At 37.8% G+C, this 20,493-nt stretch overlaps 1 protein-coding gene across 6 annotated transcripts in view; it reads right to left on the bottom strand.

The window, feature by feature from the left end:
• The window catches only part of DIAPH2 (diaphanous related formin 2), a 960,594-nt gene that overhangs the window by 482,420 nt on the left and 457,681 nt on the right, over nucleotides 1–20,493 (bottom strand). For all 6 annotated transcript variants that reach the window (XM_036440044.2, XM_036440043.2, XM_036440042.2 and 3 more), the window contains 2 exons: nucleotides 16,481–16,582; nucleotides 1,785–2,024 (listed from right to left, as the gene is read on the bottom strand). In XM_036440044.2, the coding sequence (XP_036295937.1) occupies nucleotides 1,785–2,024; nucleotides 16,481–16,582 (342 nt within the window). The remainder of the gene's footprint in view (nucleotides 1–1,784; nucleotides 2,025–16,480; nucleotides 16,583–20,493) is intronic.

A 20,493-nucleotide genomic window follows, 5' to 3' on the forward strand; every position in this document is an offset into this window, starting at 1 on the left:
TCACTCATTGTATATACAGCATGTACTCTAAACAAGTAGCATCTTGGTTATTTTCTTATAATATATGATATGCAATACAATGAAAAAGTCTTAAATATTTACTTCTGTCCTACAAATCTGGCTATGATTTATTCCAGTTTATTAGAAGGACTGCCTTAGTCTCTCTGGCATTATAACATAATTTCACATGTCCCCTAATATCACAAGAAAAGGAATAAGATCTTTTTTTTTTTTTTTTGACGAATTTAACATTCTGGGTATCTTCTTTCTTCCTTCCCTTATATCCCTCAAAAATAAATCAGGAGCAAAAAGATAGAATTCCATTATATATCCTATTAGCTACAAATGCTATTTTTTATGTCTGAGTTAAAACTACCAGAAGCAAATCATATTTGATACATATTAAAATGCTTGTCCATATATATGTAATGCACATCTATTTAATGCATGAATAGAAAAGAAATTTATATCCATTCCTAGATCTAAGATTCTCATAATAATACACTTGAAAAACTAACCAAAATTCTGTAATGTTTTCAGATGTGAGAGGGAAAAAAGGTGAAAGAACGTTGAGATATCAAAGATAGATTGCTTGTTTTCAGATTTATTTTCATCTCTAGCATTCTACAAAGGCCGTCACCTCAGTCTGTTCAGGTTTTTTTTCTACAACAGACAGATCTTTTTCTGAATAAGGTAGTGTACTCTAGCCTAGAAAAGGATATATATAATCACTTTTGTAATTTTGTTTCTTTGTTTAATTTTTACAAGAATTAAAATCTCAAAAATAATATTATGTAATGGCTCAATCAAAACAATAAGGCAATTATTACTTGATTTCTTAAAAATTTTAGTAAGTGCAACATATATGTATCAATAGTATATGCTTAGTAACACAACACTATTCAACAATAAAGAGTATTATTTTCTTAGAGTGGAATAAGAAAAGCACATTCAAGAAGAAGTTTCTGGCTATTCACTGAATTTCATTTCTCAAATACTTTTTGGAGAGGCATAAAATAAATATAAAGAGATTGAAATTCAAGATTTCATGTATATTACAAAAGTACATTTTCTTGATCTACAAACTCTAGTAATATTTGATCAGAAAGAGTTTAGTACCATACTACAAAACAATTTGCACACTCATTGAGATTTTAATGCAGTTGAAAAATTATTTATCTGTGTTTTAAAATATATGTATGTTTTATTGATATCAGAGAGGAAGGATGATGGAGAAAGAGATAGAAATATCAATTATGAGAGAGATTTACCCATCAGCTGCCTTCCGCATGCCTCCTAACTGGGGACCTAGCCCCCATGAACCCTGATTGGGATTCGAACCATAACCTCCTGTTTCATAGATTGATGCTTACCACTGAGCAACACTAGCTGAGCTATTTATCTGTTTGTTTATTTGTTTTTTATTGACTTCAGAGAGAAAGGGAGAGGGAGAAATAGAAACATCAATGAGGAGAGAGAATCACCAGCTGGTTTTCCTGCATGCCCCCTCCTGAAGATCAAGGCAACAACCCAGGCATGTGCCCTTGACTGGAATCGAACCTGGGATCCTTCAGTTCTCAGATTGATGCTCTATCCACTGAGCCAAACCAGTGAGGGCTTTTTATCTGTTTTAATTGATATATAATTCACATATCATAACATTCACCCTTTTTAAAGCATACATGTTTTGGATTGTATACTATTGCTATTCAGAATGACCCCGCATAGAGGAAACTATTGTAAATTAGCATTATAAAGTGTAATAAATAAAAATATTATCTTACCTTACAAAGGAAGTTGATCTTAAAACCCAAGGACTGGGCATTTCTTGAGCCTGAGTTCATGTAGTTTCCAACCAAAAGAACTAATTCTAAAAGTCTGTTAAAGCTTTCACTTTTCTTCAATTCTTCACAAGCAAGAGTCACTGCTATGATGCTTGGTTTGATGTTGTTTACATGTTCTTCAAATGTGAGCTTGAAAAGAATGCTATTGAGACGAGGCCGCAACATTTTCACTGAGCTAATCTGTAAGATAAGGAATAGTCTGTTATTTCTCTCTCTAGTGGGGATAATTGTATAGACAATATTGTAAAATTCTGCATGAAATGAATTCTCCCTAGGTTTAAAAAATATTATTTTTGCTTGGTTTAAACATTCCAAAGGAGTATTTGCACGAAAGTTTAAAAAATAGCTGTTCAGTTTTAAAGAAATTAAATCATCCTCATAGCATTAAGATAATATTACTGAAGCTAAACTTTATGTTAACTGCATAATCATTAGTCATCGATAGCATTTAAACTGCCAAAAATATATCCCTGAGGTGAGCTATGAAACTTACAAATATGAAATTGAGTTGAGTGAATAGTTGAGTCACATGTAAAAGATTTACATAATGACAGAAAATATGAGTGGAATCACATTTCCTAAGAAGTTACCTATTAATATGCTGTTTGAAATCAGAGGACCAGCTCTGATAGAGAATTTAATAATTTTTAGACCTATGATTTCTGTTCACAAAATATATTAAATATTGATATATGCTCTAACAAACTTCACCTATTTCACAGAATGTTGATTTTAAATAATTACATTTTGGTAAAATCACATGAACTTACTTTTCAGTACATTATTCAAGAATTCTATATCGGTTTTCTTCATATCATTCCCAGTTAGGTCTTAATTATTTGTGTCATAGTACAAGTACACATTCTCTATTTCCTTTGGTATAGCTCCTATGATAATAACTTATTTTGTCTTTAATTTTCTATAACTCCAAGACATTTAACTAGTCTTCACTCACCAAATGAATTCTGGGAAAGAGGTGAGGGGGAAGTAGATACACATGAACATACACATGCACACAATGAAAAGAAATTATTAACCATTCTAATTGTTTTTATTTTCTGCACATGTAGCTTAGTTTCTTGAATATACAATAAATTCCTGGCACAGTTTAGGCACTAAAATATCTGTAGCTAACAGGAAAAGAATGCACAACTTAAAAAAGTCCTTAAACCACAAAGTACCCTTCAAAAGCAACAAATGGGCTGTTGAATAGGCCACATCTGCTCTAATATGGAAGAGCAGATGTGGCCTATTCAACAGTTTTCTTCTTTGAAATGAACTTGCCCATTAAACAGGGAGTCTGCCTCTCCAAAGATTAACCTTTGCCTTCTACTAATCCCCCTATATGCTTTCATAATTTCATAGGCAAACTAGAGGCCTGGTACATGCAATTCATGCACTGGGAGGGTTGGGAGAGGTCCCTCAGCCTGGGCTGTGCCCTCTCACAGCTTGGAACCCCTCGGGGGATGTCTGCTGCTGGCTTAGGGACAGTTAGACATCCCTCTCGCATTCTGGGACCCCTCACTCCTTACTGCCCACCTGCAGCAAAGGTGGGAGAGGCTCCTGCCACTGTCACTGTGCTCACCAGTCATAAGCCCAGCTTCTGGCCAAATGGTGCTCCCCCTGTGGGAACACACTGACCACTAGCAGGCAGCTCCTGTATTGAGCATCTGCCCCCTGGTGGTCAGTGCTTGTCATAGTGACTAGTCATTCCATGGGTCATTCTGCCTTTTGGTCAATTTGCATATTAGAGTTTTATTATGTAGGATGTATCAAAGTATGCTGGGAATATCTGCCTGTTACTACACTGATATAGGTCTAATCACTAGCTTTTTTATATGATCAAGGTAATATCATACAAATCATCATACTGTTTCTTTAGTGCTCAAATGTTGGGTAGAAGACAAACCACCTTCTAAAACACATAATCCAGTCACTTGAAAACTATTGCTAGTGATAAAACCAGCAGATGGCTCTAGGGGGGTAAAATGAAATTAAGTGCTGAAGATGCTCACTGAAGGAATAGAAAAAAAATTTAAGCTCTTAGAAAGAGGGAGAGGGAGAGGGAGAGGGAGAGGGAGAGGGAGAGGGAGAGGGAGAGGGAGAGGGAGAGGGAGAGGAGAGGGAGAGGGAGAGGGAGAGCGACAGGGAGAGGGAGAGGGAGAGGGAGAGGGAGAGGGAGAGGGAGAGGGAGAGGGAGAGGGACAGGGAGAGGGAGAAGGACAGGGAGAGGGACAGGGAGAGAGAACTGGGACCAAAAGGAAAATATACAAAAAATGGTTGTGAGGAAGGTTTATTATAAGGTAAGGATATATGAGGCATAAGACTAGGGGCAGAATTTGGACCAAAGTTCCTGAAGAGCCCATGTTAAGGCCACAAAATAAGAAGCTAACCATATCAAAGTGTATGTCTCCATACAAAAGTGTAAATCTCCGTATGCATGTTTGTGTGGGAATTTCTCTAAATTTTCCATGTTTTTTCCCCCTGCCTTTATTTATTCCTCTACCACTGTCTCCAAATTCCTCTGTATTTTTCCTTTCCTTTCACTGGTAACTGGCCATCATTAGCACAGAAGCATGTTTTGTATAATTTTAGATATTTAGGGAGTCGTTTTTCAGTGCTCCTCATGGTTAAAAAAGTCAGAGCTACTTTTCTCATGTGCTAGTCAGCATGTACCTACCTGCCCTTCTGGCCATGCTTTATAGGGCGGTTGGGACCCAGCTCACAAGGAGGGCCTTGGTCCCTGATCAACAAGCAATTTAAACCTGAGGCTGACATAGATTTTTAATCTTACTTCAGTTCTAATACCACGTGTCTTCATTCTTATTTTTGTTGTTGTTGTTTTTATTCTCAACCAATGATAATTTTCCCATTGATTTACAGAGAGAGAGGAAGGATTAGAGAGGTAGGGAAAGGTAAGGAGAGAGAAGGGAAAGAGAGTAAAGGGGAGGAGAGGGAAAAGGAGGAGAGGGGAGGAGAGGAGAAACATTAATGTGAGAGAGACACATCAACTGGTTGCCTCCCGCATATGCCCCAACGGGGGCTGAGGATTGAACCTGCAACCCAGGCACATGCCATTGACCAGGATTCAAACCCATGGACCTTCGATGCAAGGGCCAACATTCTAACCACTGAGCATATGAGCCAGGGCTTCTATACATCCATCCATTCGGAGCTTTGTATTTCAATCCTTGGCCTAACAAACACAAAGAGCATGGATCTGATCTGTTTCAAACTGAAATAATATGACAAAAAATGTAATTTCATAATAACAGTAACAACATTAATAACAGTGACTGACATTTATTGAGTACTTTGTGCCAGATACTTTTCTACATAGTATTTTATTATATACTAGAGGCCCAGTGCATAAATTTGAGCAAGGGTGAGGTCCCTTGGACTGACTGGTGATGAGGGCCAATTGGGGCTGCTGGAGGTTGGCCAGCTGAGGGGAGGGGCCATGGGAGTTTGGCCAGCCCCCCAATCAAGGCCATCAGGGCCAGCTGGCCAAGGAGAGGGCCTGCAGGAAGTAAGCCGACTGGAGGGAGGGACCATGAGAGGTTGGCCAGTCAGGGTAATGGGCTGAGAGAGACTGGCCAGCTGCAGGAGGTTGGCTGTGGGAGTGCACTAACCAACAGGGGGCAGTTCCTGCATTGAGCATCTGCTCCCTAGTGGTCAGTGTGCATCATAGTGACCAGTCATTCAGTTGCTTAGGCTTTTATATAAATATATATAAAATATATATACACAAATATATGTATATATTCACATCTATAGAGTATGTATAATATATTATACATACTCTATAGATGTGAATATATACATATATTTGTAGTTACTTGATTCTGAAAACAACACTAGGAAAAGATTATTAGCATTAGCTTCATTCTAAAAATGAGGAAAGTAAGGTATAGAAATACTAAGTAACTTGTACAATGTTAAATCACATGCTGAGGAGCATGAGAGCTGAACTGAGGCAGTTAAGCCACAAAATCCAGACTCTCAAACACTACACCACACTACCTCCTGAGCCATATTGGGAACAGTATGCATGGACAAATGGAACAGAGATTAGAGGCAGAGACACTATTAGTAAGTCTTCAAAATGGCTGGAGAAATAAATAAGGAATACGTGTTTCCAGGCTTGGTAAAGAACAGTACTCATTATGTACTGAATGCAATGCAAATGTTGTGCTCTGCTCCCTTTAGCTAGTTGAAACATATATTTTCTATTAGAAATGTTATCACTGAAACTGTGTTACTGTAAAATCAAGACCCTATGAAGGAGGTGAAGCTATAGTGGGTTCATCCCTTAACAGGAGCATGGAATCAGCACACATTGATGGTACTAATAGATTTTCATGCAATCATAAGTGTGAATTTTTATGAACAATCACCGATAGACAACAGTGGAATCTCCACTAAAGGATTTAGGTATGTAAGGAAATGTCTTGGATAACTATGGTTAGATATAATACCCTGTTTCCCCGAAAATAAGACAGTGTCTTATATTAATTTTTGCTCCCAAAGATGTGCTAGGTCTTATTTTCAGGGGATGTCTTATTTTTCCATGAAGAAGAATACGGTACACATTTATTGTTAAATGAAAATAAAGGAACTTTATTACCTGTATACGGTAGGGTAGTATGGTAGTTGTCAACACAAACCAGACAAACTGAATCCTACAGTATCAAGAATTTACTAATTTATTCAGTGACAATCATGTCATCATCTTCTGGAACATCATCATAACAATCCATTTCCTGAATTTCCTGGTGAATTTCTTGTGAGTCCATTTCTTTCAGAATCAGTGGACCAAATCTCTCATGTTTAGCCTGGGGGGGGGCTTATTTTCGGGGGGATGCCTTATATTTCACTCAGAAGGAAAGCTGTAAGTGGGTCTTATTTTCGGAGGATGTCTTATTTTCGGGGAAACAGGGTAGAAAGCACTGAGCAACATCCCCAGCCACCAATACAATTATTAAAAGGCTTATGTCTCATAAAGGCACTTGAGTGGGCCTAAGTGATATAAGTAAATAATACAAAAACTCAGCTGAAATGTATGTTTGTTTTTAGTTGTGGTCCCTCACAGCATTTCAGTTGACTGGCATTCTTTGTTTTATAATTCATCCCTTGAAGTGCTGAGGGATGCTGACCATGGTGTTGCATTATGTAGGGGATTTATTTGGGTTATGAGATACTTGTCTATCAAATCACATCAAGCAGCTATCATTTCTTTAGCTGATCTGCACTGTATTTAAAAAAAAAAAGTGCATTGACAGCTTTAGTGAGAGCTGCTACAAATAGGTTATTTCCCCAAAGAGCTGGACACAGTTTTGTTTATATATAATTTGAATTTTATACACTTCACTACCTATACAGCTGTTGAATATTGATCTACTGCCAAACTACCAAAAGAATCCAAAGATAAAGAGGAACAAGTATAAAACTCATGTGTGAGCGGGGAGGAGATGGCACAAGCCACTCCTGCAGTCATGTGTCACTCACGTTTAAGGTTATTTGTTATTTCTTTTACACTGCTAAGAAACACACCTCAACTGCCATCATATCTGCGCCTAACTAACCTTCTAGACTCTTCAAAATATAACATTAAGCCAAATTAGAATTAACAGATATGTTTGTAACAAATGTACATTTGTTACATGTATTTTTTTCCAAATAGTTAAATATTATAATAGGACCCACTGCACATTAAATATACAAAATAATTTTGTACTAGTGACTATAATAAAGGTGATGAAAATGAAGTCACATAGACAGATGAACTTAAGTTATACAGCAGGCAGAACTGCCTATACTTGTGAGATCTAGACTCAATGACTGAGCAAAATTCTACCTGCTAGTATGGAAATAAAGCAGGGACATCTGTGAGTAAAGCAGAGACATCTGTGATTCTCTGCTCAATAATGTTCTTACCCACTTTTAACAATACCTCCTCCAGTGCAAGGTTTCTTCTACTCCTTGCTGCACTTCCTGCAGTACACCTAGCACGTGCCCTGGACAAAATAATTAATACCAACATGCCTGCTATCTGGAGTCAACAGCAAATGTCTTGTATATTGCATGTCAGGAGAGATAAAAACAATAGTTAATCTGTAAAATGAAGTTTTGGAAAAATAGAGTGTTGAAAACTGACTCTATACCAGAAAAATAATGATGTACAGATAAAAAATATTTCCCCCAAAGATAGTGATATGTGGAAATTATGCATCGACAAACGTCTACTCTCCTGATCTGGAACAGAACACCATAACAATGTCTATCCCAAAAGACACTGTAAACTCAGAAAAATCATACTAAGAATTTGAGCAAAAAATTTCAAAACATCCTTCTGAAAACATCTGTTTGAAGCTAAGAATGACCATCCAAACATCTACTGTGCTGCTATACTGTTATATTAGTGATTACTGCCATAGGGAGAAAGGGGTTAATATATATATTTTAATTTAATGAAATACAATCAATAGCAAAACTGATTGACACCCATAGACTAATTGTGAATATTCAGTTTTCACATGTTTTTTAACCTTATTTTATTGCAAAAGCTGATGGAAGTAAGTTAATCCTGTCACAATTGAATTCTTATGAGAAATTAATGACATGAACAAGAATATAAATGCATGGATTTGAGAATGAATCTTGGCGAGTTTTCTTTGCCTGATCTCAGTTATTAAACCAGCTTTTTCTCAGATAGAATGAATGCACATCCAAAAGTAAAAGCTAGCATTCATATTGACAGAAAAAAATGAAAATAGAAACAATCAAGGCATTACATATCAAAATGCTGAACATTCTGAATGCATGCAGATAAAATAAAGAAAAATATGATTTTCCCAATGAATATGCAAACCTGAATAATGATTTAATATTAGTGGAACAGAGGAGCTATAATTTTCCATCCAAAGTAATTGCCTTTGATGATATGCTGGAGGAAAAGAAAGCTTTTAAGAATTTCCTTTTCACCTGGTTAAGCTATCTTGTATAGAGCTCATAAGCTCTTATTGGGCTTAAAAAAATTAAAAAGCACAGAGACTTTATAGTTGCACTTCCATCTATAGGCATAAATCCACTCATCCTCCTTCATATATTTGTGTGGAAAAAGAAAAAAGAAAATGCAGTGCACTGTCAGCAATATCACATAATCTGTGCTTTTTGTTATAAATGCTTTTATGCACAGAACTATGGTAACATCTTTTTGTTAGATTATAGCCTTACAATATTTTAATTGAAAAAATGTGGGTGATTTTGAAGTCAGAGAAACAAATTCTGATTATGAAGAAAAACTAATTATTTCCTTCTTTTTCTCAGAAGATGTGTTAGTTTAATAGATACACACAGTATGGGTCTCTATCCTCAGTGCAAGACAAGTGGGAATTTCCATAGCTGTGAGGTTGGAGAACAGCTGAGCTGCAAACACACTTCGGAGTCTAAAAGCTCCTGCTGGGGGTTCTAACAGGCAGAGCTTTCAGAGATCTGTGCTTTTCCCCTGGTAAAGCTACAGCACAGTTACAATGATGTACCAGTAGGGAGCTATGCAGTCAATCTCACCCCCTAAAGAAAAGAATTATTGATCCTAGAAGGCATGGGAACTAGCATAGCCCTCTTACCAGGAGGTCTACCTCTAGACAAAGGAAAGGTCCCTGGGTGTTTTTGTTTCTTTTTTCTTTTTCTCTTTTCTGGGGGTTTCTTTTTAACTTTATACACATGAATATAATCAAACTCAATGATGTGGCCACTAAGAAAATCCTAAAAAGTTTAGAGAAAGCTTAGCAGCCCAGTCCCTGTCTCAGTTACACTTATTTTTTTTCAAAATGTCAAAACCAGATTTCTCCCCCAGTGTTACCAATTTTATTGGTTTTTGTTTGTTTGCTTGATAATGATTTTAATGAATCTGGCAGGAGTAATCTCACTTCTGGCACATTCATAACTCATGAGATTCTGTTTTCATCATCCAGGAAATTATATAGAAATACAACTCTATAGGGCACTGCCAACGGTTATATAAATAAAATCAGGAAAGAGTATTTATTGTTAGAAAATTCAAGGAAATAAAAGTTTATAATCAAGGAGACTGAATCCTTTAATATTATCAAGGAACACAAGGATAAGGAATTAGGTCTGAAAGGAGTCCACTTGAATTTAACTTCATACTAATATACTCAAGAAACATTTAAGTACATATCACGTGAATAAAATTAACATCACACATGCACCTGTAGAAATTTCAATCTAGCAGGGGTTTATAGACATGAAATTAAAAAACCTTGCAAACAAACATTTAATTAAAAATCATAATTTCTAGAAAGGAAAAGAAAAAACGTGCTGTGAGAGAATTTAATAGGGAGACCTAATTTTGATTGATAGGTAAATGAAGGTGTCACCAGGAGAATTAGATTTAAGCTGAGACTCAAAGAATAAGCAGGAGAGAGGCAGGCAGGGAGTGGGAGCAACAGGGAGCAGCATGCATAACCAGGCCAGAGGCAGGAAAGAGCAGGTAAGTTTAAAAAAAGTGTGAAATACAATGTGACTGAGGCATAATGAGCAAGAAATCAAACAGCAAGAGATAAAAGTAGGAGAGGTGGTAAGTTGGAATAAGGAGTTCATATTGCAGCCTGATGCCATCCAAAGCACTGACAAGTTAAGTGTTAAACAGATAAATAGTATGAAGATAGAACAAAAATGCATTCTAAAAATGTCACATCCACAGCTTTGCTGAGACTGATTTGGAGAAGGGCAAACTTGCAAACAGGAAAACAGGCTAAAAGTATATCATGATGGTTAAAGGCAATGATGATGCTGGCTTGGACTACAGTAGTGATGGCACAGATCTGACGAAATTAGGAGGCAATTAAGGAACTCTCATAGATCGGTTTCAGTGCATTATTTAAGGCAGAATTCTGATGCTGTTCAATGAAGGTAAGGAAGTAGAGATTCAAAGGAGCTAAACTTTGGAAAAAAAACCCACAAAAAACTGATGCTAGGAAATGGAGGGGGGGAAGTAGGCATCAGGGACCCTCAGGGTCAATGAAGGATTTTTATTCAAACCTCTATCCAGCTATCCACTCATTAATTTTCAGGTTCTGAGTGACTGAAAAATATATTTTTTTTCTGGAGAAGAGCAGGGTGGAGACTGAAAAACTGAACAGATAACAGAACAAGAGAACTAAATTAGTCAGGGGATAATAATACCTCAAGCAGAGATAAGGAAATCAGCACTGAGCAGAGGAACTCACACACAAGCGCAAATTACACACACAAATGCCAGTATAGCACAATGGTTAAAAGCTCTGTCAATGAAATCAGGATGCCTGGGTTTGAATTATGAATCTACTACTTACTGTGTAACCCTGGACAAGCTTCCCAGCCTTACTTGGCCTATTTCATCATCCATAATGTGGGGTTAATAATAATATGGATCTCATAGAGTTGTGAGGAAGTCATGAGATGCTATGCAAAATTAGCATAGCATGGTCTCTGACACTAACTCCTCAATATATTTTGTTTCTATAGCTAATAACAATAGTAGTCACAGTAAATAAAATATATCTATTTATGAGGTTTGATAGAAAATCCTATCTAATAAAATAATAATATGCAAATTAACTATACCTCCACTATATCCAAAAGCCATGCCCACCAACCAATTAGGGGCAAGTATACAAATTAACCCAACTAAGATGGCTGCAGCCACAGAGCAATCAGGAGGCTTGGGTTTCCCCAGTGATGGAGGAAGCCAAGATTCCTGCACACACTGGCCAGCCCAGGCCTCCACTGAAGGTTACAAAGTTTCAATTATAGAAAATAAATAAATCCCAGATACCAGGGCCTCTGCTTGGGTTACTGGGGTGGCATGGCCAGCCTGAAAACCACCACAGGCCCCTTGCCCAGGCCACTCCATGCACCAAGGAAACCCCACCCTGATCCAGGACACTCTTCAGGGCAAACCAGCGGGCCCCCACTTGTGCACCAGGCCTCTATCCTATCTAGTAAAAGAGTAATATGCAAATTGACCATCACTCCAACACACAAAATGGCTGCCCCCATGTGATGGCTGCCACAAGATGGCCATAAGGAGATGGCAGTTGGGAGGGATCAGGCCTGCAGGGGAGGGCAGGTAGGGGTGACCAGGCCTGCAGGGGAGGATTGTTAGGCATCAATCAGGCTGGCAGGGGAGTGGTTAGGGGTCGATCAGACTGGCAGGCAGAAGCAGTTAAGGGCAATCAGGAAGGCAAGCAGGTGAGTAGTTGGAAGCCAACAGACCTGAATTGTGAGAGGGCTGTCTGACTGCCCATTTAGGCCCAATCTACCGTAATCAGGCCTAAACAGGCAGTCGGACATCCCTCAAGGGGTCCCAGGTTGGAGAGAGTGCAAGCTCTGCTCAGGAACACCCCCAACTGTGCACTAATTCTGTGCACTGGGCCTCTAGTGTGTTTGTATGTATGTGTATGTGTATGTGTATGTGTATGTGTATGTGTATGTGTATGTGTGTGTATATATATATATTTGCTCAGGAGTTTGACTGACCAGGAGTTCAATGGCTCAACATGTGGTGACCACCAGGGGCTGCCTCGGAATGAAGGAAGGCCCTGGCTGGCAGCCAACAGCTGGGTAAGGGAGGCCCCAGCCAGCAGATGGCAGCTTCAGGGATGCTACCCGTGTGCAAATTTCATCCACTGTGCCTCTAGTAAGTCAATAAAAGACATCACATGTAGAGATAACATTGTAGAAAGAAGAGATACTGGAGGCTCTGATGTCCTAGTGCATGGAAGAGATTAGGTTGCTTGTAGTCAGTGAAAAGAACAAAGAGGGGAGGGAGAAGAATTGAGGAGGGCAGGTAAGAAATGATAGAGCTGCTATAAAAAAATGAAAGATCACTGAATAGAAACAAGTAAAATAACTGCTGAAATGGCAATGAGAGCCCTGGTGAGGTAAAAGCTAAAATGTCATAAAGACACCAATTCACTGAATGCACCAAAGAGAACAGGGAGATATAAAACCAGAGAGTAAGAGGTGGGATGAGAATGCTAAGGAGTGTGGGTTTTATTCTGTAAATTCTGGGGGACTCTGAAGGTTTTTGATACAGATGTCTTAAAATGACTAGAAATTTTAATAAGATTACACTAATCACTTTGATGGGGGAAGAGATCAAAGGCAAGACAACCAGCTTGGAGCCTTTCCAAGTTGTGCAGATGATTATACACATTTTAAAAGTTGTCCTAAATGTAGGTTGTCAATAAAACTGGATGGTTAAAGAGTATTTGGGTATATCCACACACAAATTAATTGAATTTTGGCACAGACCAGGAGAAATATGTTTTAGCATAATTTTCATTTTTATAGATCTTTTAAAATATGCTATTTTCAATCTCAGGATTTCACTTGAGTTTAATAATTATCCTATAATTCAATTTAATAAACATTTATCAGCTGTCTATTGTATATAAGATTTGTCCTTGGATCAGTGCCAAGCATGCATGCTTAAAAGACTAAGGCATATTATTTCAAATTCCTTTTCCAATATATAAGACTAGAGGCCCAGTGCACAGATTCATGCATGGGTGTGATCTGCACAGCCCAGCCCCAATTGGCGCAGATGTGGGCTGGCCTGTCAGTAGGAGGAGAAGGTGGGAGGATGGCTGGCTGGCCTGCCCCCATCTGGACCAGATCAGGGCTGGAGTGGCTGTGGGGGGTCAATCTGAGGGCGATTGGCTGGTGGCCCCAACCATGGGGGATGGGGGGAAGATTAGGGGTGGGGCAGGCCATGTGTAGGGGCTGGGGGAGGTGGGTTAACTGGCTCCACCCCCAAATGGGGTGGGGGACTGATCAGAGGTCAGTGGCCAGGGGAAGGGCCATGGGAGGTTGGCTGGCCAGCCCCACCCCTGATTGGTGGTTGGAGAGGGAGCGATCAGGGGTGTAGATGGCTGGGGGCAGGTGATGCAGGCCGATCAGGTTGGTGGGGGTCCATTGGAGGTAGGGCCGGTCAGGGGGAGGGGCCTCAGGCAGTTGGACTGCCAGTCCTGCCCCTGATGGGGGGGTCGGGGTGGAATCTGAAGTGGGGCTGGGCATGAGGAGGGGCTACAGGAGGTTTGCTGGCAAGCCCTACCCCCATTGGGGGCAGGGCAGGCCAGGGGGAAGGGCTGTGGGATGACCAGGGTGGTGGAGCTCATTGGAGGTGGGACCAGCTGCGAGAGCTGCTGCAGGAGGTTGGCCAGCCACCCTCCCCACTGGGGTGCGGGGTGTGTGTGTGTGGGGGTGGTGGTGGTGTGTGTGATCAGGGGTGGAGCCAACCTGGGGGAGGGGCTACAGGCCTATCAGGGTTGCATAGGTAGATTAGGGGTGGGCTGGCCAGGGGTAGGGCCAAAGGGCCACAGGGGTTAGCTGGCACCCAGCCCTCGATTGGGGTGGAAGAGGCCCATTAGGGGCGGGGCCAGCTGGGGGGGCGGGGCCTCAGGACAAAGAATGTTCAAAAGGAAGATTCTCTGTCCCATCTATCACCCCCTGGATTGGGCCAGTTCACTGGCCCCAATGGTCATTAAGGTGTTATAGTTGCTGGCTTTTTATATACTAGTATATAGATGATCTAGACTTTATTTGGCAAATACTGATTGATACTGCCTTAGAAAATCCCCATAACAAAAACTACTTTCTAGTGTCCTTGATGTTTTTCCCTCCAGACATGTAGCTATGCATGGGGAGAGTGAATAAGAAGACTAGGTGACTTCGTGTACAGAGCACGATGATTATTTGTGGTTAGGTGCATAAACAAAAAAATCTCTTCCATTTTCTATTTTGCTTTAAGTTCAGAAGGTATATTGCTTTTTATGTCCCCAAACTTCATTTTAGCATTGTGGTACCAAGGATATTCCTCTTGAAGGACTTGCTTGGCAAACTAATACATCTTCCAAGATAAACTACATTAAAAAAAAATGGCTTCAGAGAAATTGTGTAGTGTACCTACTGTAAAACTCATCATCATTGACACAGCTGAATTCTCAGATGGTACACAGCCTCGCTTCAATTACAGAAAGAATTCAAGCAGCTTAGGTTTTAAGTTTGAACATTGGTCTAGAAAACTTTAGTATTTAATACTCTACTAAATTGCTGCTATTTAATAAATAATATTTAGCCAGTTCAGATTTGTTTACCTAAATCAAAAATGGGAGAAATCTCTTCCTCAGGCACATTTACATGTTCTAGCCCATCCCAAACATACAGTCCTTATTTGCTTTTCAAGGCTTTGAAAGAATTCTCCTAGATCAGTGTATGCAATTCCATATCTGAGAATTAATAAACTCTAAATAAGGGCAAGCAGTTAATTCACATGTTCAAAAGGAACATTCTCTGTCCCACCTATCACATTGAGACTTTAAACAGGACTTTTAAATTGCAAAGTACCAAATCGGATAAATTCAGATATATTACTATTAAAAGGGTTGTAAAATATTTTGGATGAAGCTGACATTGTGTTGGACTATTAGGTCTGATGGTAATTTGAAGTCTTTGCAGGCAGATGGAAACTGTTCAGGGAGCCAGAGAAAGCTGGCAGCTATACTAGAACTGCTTAATCCTATAGCCAACAAACTTGTATTGTGCATCTAAATAAAAAACAGCTCTTCCTCTGAGAAATTAAATACATCATTATGCCCTGTTTCCTACCTTTTTTTGGTGGCAATTATTTGAATAGCATATTTGGGCAGTACTGAAAACATATAACTGTATTTATTCTTTAATGCATGATGTATACCTACCCATCTCTTGTACCCCTTAAAAAAAGAAGGGATAAGTGAACATAATACATTGAAATAGTGATTTAACCTCACTAAAGCATGATGTGTATTTATGAGATCCTTTTTCCACTCCAAACAGTGTATTTAAAACCTTTAGTCAATTAATGACACTCCATAGGAAATCTAAAAATTCTCGTGCTTTTTCTGACATAATATATACCACAAAAAAATCCAGAATATTGTTAATTATGTAATTAGTACCCTTTTTATTAGCCTAAATTTAGGGGGTGGGGTTCAAAATTCTATCATTAAGATCTAAATAGAAAAAAATATCCAATAGAATTATACATATATTATTTTTAATACACTAATTAAATAGCAGGACTAGTATGGAGTTGTTCCAATGAGATATTTTGAAATATTTTATAAGGTATAAATATTAATTCCTGTCCAGTGTGACTCAGTTGGTTGGAGCATTATCCCATACACAAAAAGTTTGCAAGTTTGATTCCCGTTCAGGGCACATCCCTGGTTGGGTTGCTTGGGTTCTTTATAGGAGGCAAATGATCTGTTGTTTTTCTATCACATCTACATTTCTCTCTCTCATTCTCTTCCTCCTTCTCTCTAAAAACAATTAAAGTAATTAAATGTTTAAAGGAAATAGATATTAATTTCTTTATTTTTCAATGCCATGACAAATGATAACAAACAAGGAGGGTTGTTTTTCTTTTGTTGTTGTTATTGTTTTTTGCCTGATAGCCAATATTATATTATTTATGTAGCTATATAGTAAAACAAAAGTACACAACTGGTATGTCTTCCTTTACACTCTTTCTGTTAAGTGCTACCTTCAAGTTGAGTTTGTGGATCCTTGTGCTAGGTACATACCACAGCTCCAAATTGTTCAGGTTCACAAAGGTCATCATACTCATTCTTCAGCTGCGCTAATTCATTGAGAACCTTCTGCTCTGGAAGATATTTAACGAGGTTCTAAAAAAAAAGTATAAATATTTAGTATTTTATTAGAATTATCATAACCATTATGGCTTGTTGCACTTTAGGTTCTTACAAGGGTATTTCTTGGATCACATGATCTCACACATTTAGAGAAAATAATGAACAACATAAACAGACCCAGAGAAAGAGAAACAGCAATCAGACTCTCAAACCTCAGAGGGAAAGTAAGGGAGGATGGGGGTAAGGGGACGAGATCAACCAAAGGACTTGTGTGCATACATATGGGCCTAGCCAGTGGCCATTGACAACAGGGGTTGGGGGGCGGGCATATCTAGGGAGGGGTTTGGGATGGGAATGGGGGAATAAGGACAATTATGTGAGACCATAATCAATTTAAAAAAAGTGATAAAATAGAACAGTAGATACATTTCTGATTGTGGTTCTGTTATAGTACCAATTTCTACTGCTCTTCCTAAAAATTTTAAAAAATGAACTACAATTTAATGTGAATATATACCATATTTCTGGCGTATAAGACAACCCTTAATTTTACAGTTAAAACATAGGTTTAGGCCTATATTCGCTGTATAAGACTACCCCCCACTTCAAAGAAAAGACTTACTTTGCCATCAAGATCTGCAGATAATTTTTGTGCAATTTTGGTCTTTTGCCCCCCCCCGATTTTCGGTTGGCTTTTTTTTTGTTTCAAAAGTCGTCTTATAGGCCAGAAAATACGGCTGTATATAGTTACTATGCACTAAAAATAAAAGTTTAATAAATAGATCATATAACAATAAATGACATCACATAGCTTTAAATTGGCCAACATTTTGGGTCTTAAATATATAACATGGTTTTAAAAAATATTTTTATTCATTTCAGAAAGGAAGAAAAAAAGGAGAGAGAGATAGACATATCAATGATGAGAGAGAATCATTGATTGGCTGCCTCCTGCATGCCCCCCACTGGGGATTGAGCCCACAACCTAGGTACATGCCCTTGACTGGAATCAAACCCAGGACCCTTCAGTCGCCAAACTAGCCAGGGCTATAAAATGAATTTTAAACTTTATTTTCTGGCATGATAATTAACAAAAATACCATGAAGACATTAAATCATGTGCAACAATAAATAATAACCAGCTACACTCTTAATAATTGGAAAAATTTGGAATCATTTTCAATCTTATAAACTCACACTAAACCTATAAAAGTAATCTCCCATTGTTCATAATGTCTGTATTTAAATACACAATGCATTTCACTTTAATGAAGACTTAATCAAAAGTGATGAAATCTGATGTATGCTAATGTCTGACTCACAAAATAATCAAAATTGATTAATGCATATCAACCTGGTTTATTTTGGACTTTGGTACAATTCTAATTATTACTGCATTAGCCTGCAACCAACCTATTGGGAACTTGAATGGGATTTCAAAAGACATATGAAAAGGAAAAAAGCAAGAAACAAAGACTTAAGAATGTAGGGATTGACACAGATTAGCAGAGAAGGAAGTTCCAGGGATTACTCCTTCAGCAAAGCCACCACTGTGCTAGAAATATAAACTATTTTAGAACTCTGGCACCTAACTAAATATTTACAACAAGGTAAATATTTCATGAAGAAAGTCACTGCTGTTTTCTGTTAAGAGAATGACATGTACAAAACAGGCAACATATTCCATTCCTCAGCATCACTGTGTGGATAGTTCCTGTAGGAGCTGGATGATTCCAGGGTAGGCAGGAGGACCTCTTTCTCTAAAATTTTAGGCTATACATTTTGGTTGGCTTGGCAATTCTCTGAAGGAACAGTGAAAATGTTTGCCTTGGTTTCTACCTTCTTGGTTGCACCAGCTTTCACTACTGAAATCAATCAGGTTTGAACAGACAGAAACAATTCCCCTGCAATTTGGAACCAGACATTTATGGAAATCTTTGCCAAATCACTGGCTGACATTAGTGTTAATAAAACTCAAACTTCAGTGGTCACACACAAGGAAAAGTACACTTTGCAAAAAGTGTTTAGAAAAGTCACAAATATCTATAGACCCTAGCAAATAAAAATAAGCTGTCTATAAGAAATGAGAAAATCAGATTTTCAGTGTTGTAATACACTCAAATGCCAGTTTTCAAAAACAACAAAAATTACAAAGTACGCAAAACAAAAACAACCATAAAAGCATTGCCTATGCTTAGGAAAAAATAATTTGACAGAAACTCACCCTGAAGAAACTCAGATTTTGGAGTAACTAATCAAAAAGATTACATCAACTGTCTTAACTTCAATATACTCAATGAGCTAAAAGAAACTATGCACAAATAATTAAAGGAAATCAGAAAAATAATGTGTGAATGGAATGAGAATATCAATTAAGACATAGAAACTATAAAAAGGAATCAAACAGAAATTCTAGAAGTGACAAATACAGTAACTGAAATGAAAAATTAACTTAAGGGATTCAACAGCAGACTGGAGCATACAGAAGAAATGATCAGCGATTTGAAGATAAGGAAATTAAAAAGATCCAGATTGAGGAGAAAGAAAATAGAATAAAGAAAAATAAACAGAGCCTGAGGGATGGGTGGAATACCATCAAGCATATAAACATGTGCTTCACAGGATTCCCAGGAAAAAGGGAAAGGGACAGAAAAAAATATTCCAAAATCTGATGAAACATTAAATATACTAGTGCACATCCAAGAAGTTCAACAACTATAAGCAGAATATCAAACATGTTCACACTAGATACTTTCTAATTAAGTGGTCAGAAATAAAGAAAAATAATTTTTAAAGCAGTAAGAGAGAAATAACTTGTTACATTCAAGGGATCATCAATAAAATTAATATCTAATTTGTTCCATGGGAGCCAAAAGTTAGGGGAACAACATATTTGAAGTGCTAAAATAAAAAATAAAAAAATTAAGACTTTCAACCAAGAATTCCATATCCAGAAAATAACCATCCTTCAAAAATAAAGAAGAAACTACGACAATCCCAAATTAACAAAATAAAATTGAAAACAGATAATTTATTGCTAGCAAGTCTGTCCTGCAAAAAATACTAAAGGAGGTCTTATAAGCAGAAATGAAAGAACCCTAAACAATAAATTAAGGACATAAAGAAAAATAAAAAAGTGATTATAAAGGTAACCACATAGGTAAATATAAAAATGTTACTGTACTTTTGGTTTATAACTCCTGTACTTTTTTCTGTATAATTTAGAAATTAAATGCATAAAATAATAATTATAAATCTGTTGATGAGCATGAAACTTACGAAGATTTAATCTATGAAAACAAGAATACAAAAGGGAGGGGGGCATCCTATATAATAAAGATATAATATGCAAATGGTAGTTACGCCATGTAGTATAATGGCCAACCATGAAACAACCAGATCATAGATCAGCAGGAGGGTGGGGCAGCTGAGAGCTACAGGAGGGGGCAGGACAGCAAGTTATAAGGGGGGTGAGGGGAGCTACAGGAGGGCAGCATCAAGCTACTGGAGAGCTACTGATGCACAGATTCAAATGCAAGGCTACTAAGTAAATGTATAAGAACAGAGTATTACATATTGGTGGTTTCTCATAAATCAAACAGAATTACTTTTGAACATTCGAGATTAAAAAAATAAACTAACAATTACCATATGACCCCACAATTACATCCCAAGATATATACCAAAAAGAACTGAAAACAGTTCCTGTGGGTCTCAAACACATACTCATACACAAATGTTCACAGCATTGTTATTCAATAGCCAGAATAATAGGTTTATCTACCAACATATAAATTAATCAAATGTGGTATATAACCAAAAATATATGTTCCGGCCAAAAATGAAGTTTTGATACATGCCAAAGCATGCATGAACCATGAATGATAGAAACAAAAGGACAAATATTGTATGAATCCACTTACATATGGTATCTAGAAGAGACA

This window comes from Pipistrellus kuhlii, unplaced genomic scaffold, assembly GCF_014108245.1.
Source record: "Pipistrellus kuhlii isolate mPipKuh1 unplaced genomic scaffold, mPipKuh1.p scaffold_m20_p_16, whole genome shotgun sequence".
Classification (NCBI taxonomy): Eukaryota; Metazoa; Chordata; class Mammalia; order Chiroptera; family Vespertilionidae; genus Pipistrellus; species Pipistrellus kuhlii.